General features: G+C 38.3%; 2 protein-coding genes across 2 annotated transcripts; one reads left to right on the top strand and one right to left on the bottom strand.

The window, feature by feature from the left end:
* The first annotated feature begins 4160 nt into the window (after positions 1-4160).
* On the top strand, positions 4161-6644 carry LOC137716403 (protein NDR1). The gene is made up of 2 exons (XM_068455851.2): positions 4161-4877; positions 6516-6644. Exons 1-2 carry the CDS (start codon positions 4284-4286, stop codon positions 6558-6560), a joined length of 639 nt encoding a protein of 212 aa, XP_068311952.2. The 5' UTR covers positions 4161-4283; the 3' UTR covers positions 6561-6644.
* On the bottom strand, positions 5797-10493 carry LOC137716402 (putative multidrug resistance protein). The gene is made up of 7 exons (XM_088690794.1): positions 10298-10493; positions 10144-10194; positions 9792-10022; positions 9218-9675; positions 8598-9138; positions 6441-8392; positions 5797-6343 (listed from the first exon to the last, which is right to left on the bottom strand). Exons 1-7 carry the CDS (start codon positions 10472-10474, stop codon positions 5968-5970), a joined length of 3786 nt encoding a protein of 1261 aa, XP_088546920.1. The 5' UTR covers positions 10475-10493; the 3' UTR covers positions 5797-5967.
* Between the last annotated feature and the right edge of the window lie 1536 nt (positions 10494-12029).

Here is a 12029-nt window from a genome sequence, read left to right as displayed (position 1 = left end):
AAGTCTACCACTGTACTATCGTTTCTCTTTAGGAGGCAGATTGTCTGCTCTCATGTTACTATACTCTTCTCATCTCTTCCTATTTGTACGATTACGGTTAAGCTACGTCAACATTTTATATTCTTATTGTTTTTTGTCTTATTATTTCTATTAAAAAATCAATATAAAATGTTAACGTGGCTTAACTATAACCGTATAAATAGAAGAGGATGTAAAGGACACGGTAACAGGAGAGCATACAATCTGCCTCCTTCTCTTTATATACCATTTATTTTAAATCCTGGAGGTAAGGAGTGGTGTGTGTGTGTGTGAGTAGGAAAATAAATTAGTTGGAAATAAATAATAATGATGCCCATGAAGAAAAATTAAGCCTTGAGGGTGTTTTTTTATTTTTTATTTTTTATTTTTTGGAAGTTTGCAAAAGTAGGTAGTCCCACAAAAGAATGTGGTTGGATTTCAATTGGCTACCAATTCTGACGTTTTCGGAATCAGATTTCCATAGAGTCTGAAAGGGGTTAGACATGGAGATTTCCTTAGATTTCTAACCATTTATACTATTTCTCTAATAGAGATGAAACTTAAATACGTTGACAGATTCTCTTTTTATTAGAGAGATAATACAAATAACGATACAAAAAAAAAATGTAACATTACCCTACTTAAAATGGTACTATGAAGATTAGGTTGGTATTAGACCATGAATTTATGTGCTTGTTAGTAGACCTTGGAAAATCATATCCGATACATTAATAATTTAATATGATGCCAACATACTTGGAAAATGGTTTTGGGTTTTACCTTACAGGAGTTGAATTCGTATTGAGCTGACACGGTTTCGCACGATAATGACAATATGATTGTTTGGAGATTTGGTCATGTGGTGTGTTACACTTGGAAGTTTTTGTAGTCTCAGAAGATTTTTATTTTTATTTATACAAACTTGATATTATTTTGTTATTTTTCATATTTTGTTGATTAGTTGATACTTTGAGAGAGAGAGAGAGAGAGAGAGAGAGAGAGAGAGAGGAAGCATTTAAGAGAAGAGATCTTCATTTTCCAAAAAAAATAGAGACACCATCTTGACCGTTAGATTTGACTTAAATGAAATCCTATGATTGAGATTCTGTGGTCTGTGATTTAATTTCATCCACATAATTTCTTTAAAGTCAAATCTAATAGTCAAGAGGGTGTCCCTATTTTTTTTGAAAAATGAGGATTTTTTCTTTAAAGAGCCTGATATAGGAAGCCTTTAAGGGAATGATCCCCATAGAAATGGGTAAACATGACACACGACACTTAAAACTTGCAAATGAGTTTGAGTTCATCTATTTTGAAACGATAAGTTAATGGATCAGATTTGAATTTAGAATAATTTCTCATAACACGAATACAAATTGCAATGGATTTCTTATACAAATTGAAACCTACATTCAAATTTCTTCTCATATTTAACAAAAATTGAGGTACCTATTCAAAGTCAATCTACATATCACAATGCAACATGCTTAAATACTTTGTTACCATTTCACTGGTTCACCTTGGAGGTTAGCTTCCAGTTTGTTGTTTTATCAGATTGTAGTACACTCCATTGCACCCTAACGAAATTAATTCGTTATGTGAACCCTGTTCCGCTACCTTCCCGTTCTGGATCACGACAATGGAGTTGGCCTTCTGTATTGTAGAGAGATAGAAGCTTTAGGTAGTCGCGGTCCACGACCCGGTCTTCTGGGCATTTTTTCGACCAAATTTTCGGCTGATTCCGGCAATTTCAGGCGATGCCACCACTTGGGTTCAACTCCTCTCTTCACGCCGAGCATAACCCACCCAAGTTTCGCCCCAATGAACCACTATAGAAGGCAGTACTAAGCCATGAACATCTCTCGTTTACGACGCCCGGTGACCTTGTCGTTTGTCCGCGTGGAAAAATTTGACAAGCACATCAGCAAAAATATGAGATCTGCAGTTGACACACCATCAGTTAACAGTCAAATTAACGGTTTAACTAACGAATGCGTGAAATTACAACTACAATAAAATTTTGTGTCAGACCAGTGGCAGATACATTAAGGGGCAAGGGGGGTCAGCTGACCCCCACTGAACTTCGGTGAATATCTATAAATACCTTGGGTGCTCCTCCAAACTTCGGTGAATGTCCTTGGATACCTTGGGTGCTGCCCTTTTGAATATTAGAGTTGGCTTTATACATGCCCTCCAACTGTTTGATAAAATGTTTGAAAGAAGAGTGAATGAAATGGTGATCTTAGTGAATAACGAAGCATCATCATTATTGGACAAACATATTAATGAGATGCAATGATATCAAACATTATTAGTGTGTTCAAGATAAGTGTGTTTTTTTATTAAGCATTCATATGGAAGCAGTCTTGGAACATGTAGTTACCCTCGCAAATGAGGCATTAACAGGTTTGCAATATGTATTTCCAAATGACTTGCCTACCAAGACTTGATGAAATGGCGATATGCATGCTATTTCTGGTAAAAAAAAATTGCGCACTACGCACGCTATTCTTATTGACCTCCTTAACATTATTTCCTGGACCCACCACTGTGTCAGACATTGAGGTTGTAATTACACCAAAACTTGAGCGTGCAAAATGTAAGGGTCTATTTGGTATCCTATTTAAAAAAAAAAAAAAATCATCATTTCTCAAAAACATCTCTTGAATTTTTTTGAAGACTTAAAAACTACTTGGTATGAGATTTAAAAATTTTAAATCTTAAAACTTAAACTGGACAAATAAATCAAAGACAGAGAAAGAAGAAAGAGGATCAGGGGAGATTGAGAGGAGAGAAAAAGAAGGAATGAGAGATAGAATGAAGAGAACGGATTAGAGGAGAGAGAAGCAGAGAGAAAGAAGAAAAGAGAGATAGATTCGGAGTAAAACTGGATAAGAGAAAAGAAATGAGTGAGTTTTAAGTTTAAAAATTCTAAAAACTCATTTTTTGTGTTTTTCTTCCAATACAATAGGTAGTTTATTTTTGTTTTGCAGGTAGATTATATTTGCTTTGTAGGTATAAAGCATTTTTCTTCCTATACAATAGGTAGGTAGTTACTAGATTATATCGGTTTGGTTTCTTTATAAATAATAGGTAGTTACTAGATAATATTTTAGTTTGAGTATTTAAATATTCAAAATTTAAAAACTGAATAAATGATAAAAAATTAAAGAATTTAAATATTTTTATCTGAATGGGCAAAATTGATATCAAAATATATAATTGGATAACTGGACTCAGTCCCAAAAACTACCTATGTTGTTGGACCTAGATCCAAAAGCCCCTTTTAAATAATATGCTTTTTTTTTCTGAAGTTAATCTTGAATTCATTTTTTTAAAATAGTCCTATGATAGATATTGTAATGTATTCATTTTTGTATCAATTCATAGACAAGTAAGATGGAGAGAAACAAATATGTATCACACGGTTTCAAGGGGCACATTGTGCCCTACTTTCTGAGCAATCAAGTTGCGCATCGACTTGAATTCTTGAGTCGTTGAAGGTAAAAACTTGGCAATTTCCTTGGAGTTGTATGTGAGGGCATTTTACTTTATTATTAAAAGGGAGTGGTCTTATTCTGCCAAATTTCTTGGAACCGTCCTTCAATCCTATTTTTAAATCGCTCAAAACACCCAACAACTTTTTTGATATTTTATATGAATTTTATTGAGTGATAATTTTTTTTTTTTTTTAACAAACGATATTATCTATATTATATGGAAGAAGGTTGGCTTGACTTCACAATAAGTTAGTAATAATGCGATTCAAATTTGCCTTTGACGAGAATCGGACCTAAGACCTCTCACTTTCAAATGAAAGGGAATACCGCTAGATCATAGTACTAAGTGACTTATTAAGTGATAATTAAATCTTAGATAACTTAAAGTAAATGTTTGGTACTTGAATCAAGTTTTTTTTTAACTCAAAAACACTTTTTAAATTTTAAACTTTAAAAACTTGATTGATAAGATTTGCATTAGTCTCTTGAGGTTAACACAAAAGCATACACACTCGAGGAAGCAACATACAGCATATTGCCGAGTATATACCCGTTACAAACTTACAAGAATATAAATATGGACCAAGTGACTTTACTAAAGATTAAATGACCAAAGACTTTAATAAAGATTATATAAAGACCACAGACTTAATAAAGATTAAACAAACACCAAGTGAAGTGATCAAGACCCAGAGTATCAATAATATTTTTTCCAATAGTTTCTCTCTCTAAACCCTGTTCACATTTCTCTCTCCAACCACAAACATGGCGGGTCAGTCAGAAGGGTGCTGCAGGTGCTGCTTCAGCTTCATATTCTCGCTCGGCCTCACAGCCCTCTTCATGTGGCTGAGCCTCCGCACCTCCAACCCCAAGTGCACCATCCGCTCATTTTACCTTCCTGCCCTCAACCGGACCCTAAACGACACCAAAAACACCACCCTCTTCGTCACCCTCCGCCTCAAAAACATCAACAACGACAAGGGAGTTTTCTACGACGCCGTCAACCTCACCTTCTGGCTTCAGCCCAACGCCACCGCCAAGCCCGTAGCAACTTCTGCTGTGCCCCGGTTCTACCAAGGCCACCAGAAGAAGGCCACCAAGGACGTGGTCGTGGGCCCCCATCAGTGGCTCAACTGGACCGCGGTGTCCAGTGGGGTCCACCGCAATGGGAGTGTGAGTTTCAGGGTGGATTTGGCCACTGCTGTGAGGTTCAAGATCATGTTTTGGAAGACCAAGAGGCACCGGCTGAATGTTGGGGCTGACGTGCTGGTCAATGACTCCGGTGGGAAAGTCAACAAGAAGGATATCAAGCTCTCTGCCGCACCAGATCATCACCTGATTGGCTTCTTTTCTGGGCAGGTCGGGATTTTGTCCAATTTCTTGGTTTTGATTTTGCTCAATTTTTTGTGATTTTTTTTTTATTTTGTTGATTTGCATTCAGTGCTATTTTTTGGAAAGCTCCGGATCCTTCCATCAAATTCTCTTAATCAATTAATTCGAATTTTTAAAATTTGATCTAAAAGTTAAAGTTATTATAAATTTTATAAAAACATCTGTTTGTAGTCGTTAGATCAAATTTTAAATATCGAATTAATTAATTAAAAAGATTTGATGGAAGGGATCCGGAAATGATCCATTTTTCTATTTTTTCACTTAGAATGAAGAAATTAGTCCCAACTTTTTGTACCAAAAATATATTCTATTCAATTTTTTGTGATAGACGGTAGACAATGCAATATTAGTCAAATCACAATCCTGCTCACCTAAGGATCGAGATTTATAACACCGTCATGTTGTTTATTTTTCCAAACGCACTGATTTGACCCAAATCTACCACTGCACTCTTGAGTTTGTTTCTCTTTCTTTCTATGCTATTCATTATAAATCCTCCCTGGAGTTAATGAGTGGTGTGTGGGTGGGTTGGAAAATAAATGGGTTGGAAAAAAATAATAATGATGCCAAGGAAGAAAAGTAAAGCCTTGAAAAATTCTCCGTCTTTTCTTTGATAAGTATGCAAAAATGGGTAAAACATGATAGTGACATGATATTTTTGGAGATTCCGTTATGCTTGAAGTTGTTGTAGTTTTAGAAGACTTTTACTTTTATTTATACAAAACTTGATATTATTTTGTTAATTAGTTGATACTTGATGAGAGAGAAAGGCACGACGCTTTAAATTTGCAAATGAGTTTGAGTTCGTGTATTTGGACACGAAAAATTAATAGGTCATGTTTGAGTTAGAATAACTTCTCATGACACGGATACAAATGGTAATGGGTTTCTTATATCAAGCCTATGTATAATATAAATTAATCTCCCTCTGCCATGTAAAAGTACAAGCTGCATATAAATTCCTTGTCATATTTAACAAAAATTGAGGTAACTATTCAAAGCCAATCTACACATTACAATGCAACATCCTTAAATACTTCGTCAACATTTCTCTGGTTCACCTAGGAGATGAGCTACCAGCTTGTAGTTTTATTAGATTGTAGTACGCTCCGTTGCGCCCCAACGAAATCAATTCGTTATGCGAGCCTTGTTCCGCTACCTTGCCGTTCTGGATCACGGCAATGGAGTTGGCCTTCTGTATCGTAGATAGCCGGTGAGCAATGACGATACATGTTCTGCTAGCCATCATCTTTTCAAGCGCTTCTTGAACTGCCTTTTCCGACACGCTGTCAAGCGCGCTGGTAGCTTCATCTAGTAGGAGGATTGACGGGTTCTTTAGTATCGCCCGAGCTATTGCAATCCTTTGTTTCTGACCACCTGATAACTGAACTCCTCTTTCTCCACAATATGTATCATAACCATCATCCATTCCACTACAAAATATACGAAAAGTGAGAAATCTTAACATATTATGAAACTGCAAATCGACATAATTTTTTTCGTGTATTATTGTCAAATGTAATCTCTTACCTGATGAATTCATGAGCGTTGGCAAGACTTGCAGCCCTCTTTATCTCAGATTCTTTCGCTTTCTGTTTTCCGTAGGCAATATTTTCGCGGACTGTTCCAGCAAATAGAGTAGGCTCCTGACTGACTAATGCAATGTGTGACCTCAACAGTCTCAAGTTATAGTTCTTGACATCCTGCTCATCTATGCATATTGTTCCCTTCATTGGGTCGTAAAACCTCTCAATGAGTCCGATAATGGTGGATTTTCCAGAACCGCTTCCCCCAACCAGCGCCACTGTCTCGCCTGCATCGATTCTGAGGCTCAATCCCTTAAGGATCATCTGCTCAGGTCTTGTTGGATATGAAAAGAAAACATTTCTGAACTCGACGCGACCCTTGATCCTTCTCTTGATTTCAAGTCCCCATTGGTCATCCGGATCAATCTCACTTTTCCTGTCTAACATTGCGAAAACTGATTGAATGGCACTGTTTCCTTTAGATATATCAGAAGTCATGCTTCCGGCATCTGCAATGATATAAGCGGTGAATAGCAGTATCAAAAATGCCTGGAAGAGTTCCTTTGGAGTTATCTTCCCGTCCACCAGTAGCCTTCCACCGTACCAGTATGCTAAAGCTGTAGCGGCAGTGTTGAAGAATTGGGAGCTAAACAAACCAGCACCTGAAACATAAGACTGTTTAATACTATCCTTCTTTGGACCTTTCAAGGTCGCACCAAACAGCCCCAAGATCTTTTTTTGAGAAGAAAAAGCGGTTATAGTTCTGTGGTTGTTGACAGCTTCGCTCGCCAATTGGCTTCCTTGCTTTTGAGCTTTTCGTGCTTTCTCACCACTGCTCTTCATTAGGATGCTTCTAGCGTAAAAACTCCCTATGACTAGTGGCTGCACTGCTATCATCACAAGGGCTAGCCTCCATGTCAACACAAGTCCTACTGTGTAAGCAAAGCAAGCCCCGAAAACTGCTTGGACCAGCAATGACATCCGGTCCCCAACAAGAGATTTAACCATGTTTGCTTCGGTGGCTAACCTTGCACATATAGCTGCACTTGTGTTCTCATCTTGATCAAACCACCCGATCTCAAAAGTCAGCAGCTTTTCAAGCACCTTCTCTCTTACCCTTGTCGTCAACTTTTCTCCCATGACTGCAAAATTGTAGTGTTGGAGGAGATTGGTGAAGAAGTTGAAAACGCCAATGCCTAAGAAAACGAGGGACAAGACTCTGGATTGTCTCTTAATTTCAGATTTGTCCTGGAGGAAGTAGACTGATATAAGCAATCCTACACAATAGGCATTTATAGGTTGTACTGCCCCGGATCCTATTGCACCCAAGCATCCAAGTAAGGCTTGTCCAGATTCTGGTGCATTCATTTTTAGCAGACGCCATTGGGAAGGAGGAGGATGATTCGGGTGCTTGAAGCCTTCATCGTCACTTTCATCTTCTGGATCATATTGGATAGAGAGAGAGTAGGGTGTTCCCATGGACATAGACATCGGTGTGGGGTTGAAGGTTGGAGAAGGAGTAACTGATCTGAAACTAATGGGGCTTGGCGTAACACTCCTACGGCGAGGCTTTTCATATATTTGAGAACTGAAATCCTCATAATCCTCATTTTTGGCTGCCATATGCTGCATTTGTACCATATTGAAGTATTCGCCTCCTTGTTCCCCTTTCTTTTGCATTAGTTGATTGTGTGAGCCTGATTCTACTACTTTCCCGGCTTGAAGAACAAAAATCAAGTCTGCTGTTCGGATTGTAGAAAGGCGATGGGCAATGATGATTGTTGTCCTCCCTTTTGATGCCTGATCAATTGCCTCCTGCACTACTCTTTCTGATTGCACATCCAGTGCGCTAGTTGCCTCATCAAGAAGCAGAATTTTCGGATCTCTCAGCAGAGCTCTCGCTATGGCAATCCGCTGCTTTTGCCCACCAGACAGTTGGAATCCGAATTGGCCAGCCTGGAAAAATACAAATGATGTTATAAGCAGTAACATGTGACGTGATCAGTTTCTGAGAAGTTCATTTCAGATCAATTACATGCTAAAATTTTAATTTTTTTTTTTTATCACCATAACATTATAGAAATCTAGTTCAATCGTTGAGTTTAATAAGAAAACTAAGCATGGAAATCAGAAGTTGATTTCCGTGTGGAAGATATTATACTTGAGTTTCATATCCATCTGGTAACTTGACGATGAAGTCATGTGCATTTGCAGCTTTGGCCGCAGTTATTACTTCATCCATTGAGGCCCCTTCCTTTCCGAAAAGTATGTTCTCTTTTAAGGAAGTTGCGAACAGAACAGGTTCCTGATTAACTAGACCGATCTGGGATCTCAACCATTTCGCCTGAAGTCTACGAATTTTGTGTCCATCCAACAGAATTTCTCCTTCAATGGGGTCATAAAATCTTTCGAGCAATGCAATGGTGGTTGACTTGCCCGAACCACTGCCCCCAACTAGACCTACACTCTTACCAGCCGGAATCTTAAGACTCAAGCCTTGTAAGACTGGGGTATCAGGTCTCGATGGGTAACTGAAGTAAATGTCTTGGAATTCTATTTCTCCTTTGACATGTGACAAAGCCTTCCCTTTTCTGTCTTCAGTGTCGATACAAGGAACTCGATCAATCATTTCAAGGATTCGAGTTGTAGCTGCTAATGCCTCGGTGATGCCAGTTAAGTTTGGGAGTGCACTTAAAATACTCCTGCAATAACAACCTTAGATTATAAGTTCAAGATCGAAAGTGAACTATTGAAATGAAATGCAGTGGTAAGTTAACTCACAAGCCTCCCATGAGGACATTGAAACCGGCTACAAAAACATGACCGCCATCTTCGCCTTTCTGAGTAACCAAATAAGTCCCGACCCAAGCTTGGAAACCCCAACCAACATAGATCATTCCCATGCTTCCCATCAGCACTCCCTTTACCAAACCTACCTTTATTCCAAGTTCAGTAACTTTCTGAAGTGCAGTGCTGAACCTATTCAGCGTTTGGTTCTCTCCAACGTATGAGTACACGGTTCTTACTGAAGAAATTGCTTGTTCAGCAAGTCCCCCAGCAACTCCATAAGCTGCAATTCCCTTCATTACCAGCCCCATCAGGATCTTTCCGAATACAAGTCCCGGAGCTATGAACATGATTGAAAGCGGCATAGCTGCCAACGTCAGCCTCCATGACAGCTTAAAGGCGAATATATGGCAGAAGAAGAAAGTTGACATGTACGTCAGGCAGTCAGGTATCTGCATTAAAGAAAGCAGCAAACATGTACTTGATCGCCAAATTCATGCGCATGTTCTTCAAATCGGTGCATAAACTCTCAAGAATATGTTGGATTTATAATGAAAATAACTCTTACCTTCTCACACAAGGCAACTTGGACCGCAGTGGCATCGGAGGAGATGATCGAGATAACTTGGAATGTTGTTGAAGAACCAGCAGTCTGGGTGTCAAAGAAGGAAACTTCTTGTCTAAGAACAGATTTCATATATTCCATTCTCATTTTAGAAGTCTGCCTCTCCGCCGTTCGTGTCCAACATAACCCTTCTGCAGAAGTATTAATTACCACGAAAGCGATTAGGTTCATGTTCTAATGTTTAATCTTTCATTCTTTCCTTCAAGCAAGAAAACTCAGGGAAAATTATTGGAAAAACTTCAGATAACCCGGAAAGCTAGTAATTACTAATTAACATTCGAATTTACGTACCAACAAATGCTGCTAATCCAACTCCAATTGCAACATAGAATAACCTGAGTGCAAACTGGAAAAAGGAGAATCAAAACTAGCAAGTGCTGCAAATACTCAACGCAGTTAAATGCCTTGTACTGCAAGAAATACTGAGAAAATTTACCATGCTTAATTACCTTGTCTACATCTGCATTTGTGACCTGACCCTTCCCATAAGAATTAATAACCTCACTAAGAACATACATCATGAGAGGGTTCTGCAACCCGTCACCGATGCTGCCTAACGTCCCGAAGAACATCAACAACTTATCGGTGCCATCTGCGTATCGAAACATGCTGTTTTTGTGCCCCATTTTTGCAGGAGGATCTGAAATGTTAGAACTTTCAAGGCTCTAGACTTTATACAACTTCATCACCTATTTAACCACAAATATTAAGAACCAAGATTTATATATTAAAACAAAAACAAGCCGGCAATGTCATCCTGTATGAATGTTTGCTGCTGTAATTCCAATTAGTTCATGATCCAAGGCTTAGTGTTATCTTGGCAACTGTTAAATTTGTCTTCATGCTTTCGTTCTGCATGATAAGAAATATTCCATTTGAGAGTTACTGTACTTAAAATTGGAAATTTTCACTTTTGGTCCCTGTAGTTTTAAATTTGACGAACTTTAGTGCTTACTTAACTTATTTTTGCAACTTTGGCTCCTTAATTTGCTTATTTTTGCAATTTTGGTCCCAATCGTTAAAAACTCTTTTTAAAACTGGGGGAAACTTATAATGGTAGGATGTGCGTGTGTCATGGTTGAACATTTTTGACGTTTGAAGTGCATGACTTTGTGAGAACATAGCCAAAGCGACATTCCAAATTCCCCAAGAACCCTAAAGCTCCAATTTACAGGCTCAAAATTCATTGTTTTCTTAAACTGGTGTTATGAAAACTTGGGAAAACAACCCAAAATGTCGAAAATGCATGAACAACACATGCATATGGAGGAACAACATTTTCCATCTTCAATTTTAATGGGTAAAGCCGTCACAGATCAAAACAGTAAAAGTAAGCGAACTACATGATTAAAATTGCTAAAGTCGAAACCACAAGAACGAAAGTAAAACATTCTAAACTAACGAGGAGCCAAAGTGTAATTGGCCAATTCGTATATCTCCGTCACATCACATCTAATATATTAACAAACTAAGTAACAATAAGGACTGAGTTGGCGATGTTGAGGGTTTTGTAACGTTTTTTGCCTTTTGCATTGTTACAAATTGGCATAAAAGTCACGCATTTCAATTCGGTTGACAACTATATGGTTTGTTTTTTGTTCAATCATTCGATACCAAAGCCTGCAATTTTCAACCAAATTAAGACCGTACATTAAGCCAAGTCCATTCGACTTTACCAAGTAATTGTTATTATTTTTTGTTTTTCTGCATATGTACTCGAGTATTGTCCAGTCCAAAAACATAAATATAAAACACGATGATATTTTTTTTCACTGTTTTCTCTGGGGTAGTTCTCAAGGGCGGGACCGCCGAATGCTGCCTTCAATATCTGTTTTTGGGACACGTGGCCGAAAATGAGTATCTGACCATTCATTTCCCGTCATGCTAGTCTGGAGACAGATTTAGGGTCAATTTGGAATTGTCATGTTTTTTTTAAAAGCTGTTTTTACTGTGGCTTAATTGACATGGTAGTGAGGATGGTGACGATGAGAAGCGGTGGCGAGGACAGTGGTGGTGCTAGTGGCGGTAGTGGTGGTGACAACGACAAAGGTAGTGGTATGGTGTTGGGGCCAATAGTCAAGTCTGGTGGTTGGGGTGTAGAGGTAATAATGGTGGTAGGGGCGGTTGTGGTTGTAGTGGCAATAGAGGTGTATGGTGGTGATGGTGGCAGTGACAACAATA

The sequence above is a fragment of the Pyrus communis genome, chromosome 3 (genome assembly GCF_041283825.1).
Source record: "Pyrus communis isolate YQ-2024b chromosome 3, ASM4128382v1, whole genome shotgun sequence".
Taxonomy (NCBI): Eukaryota; Viridiplantae; Streptophyta; class Magnoliopsida; order Rosales; family Rosaceae; genus Pyrus; species Pyrus communis.
This window is presented reverse-complemented; position numbering and strand designations above follow the sequence as displayed.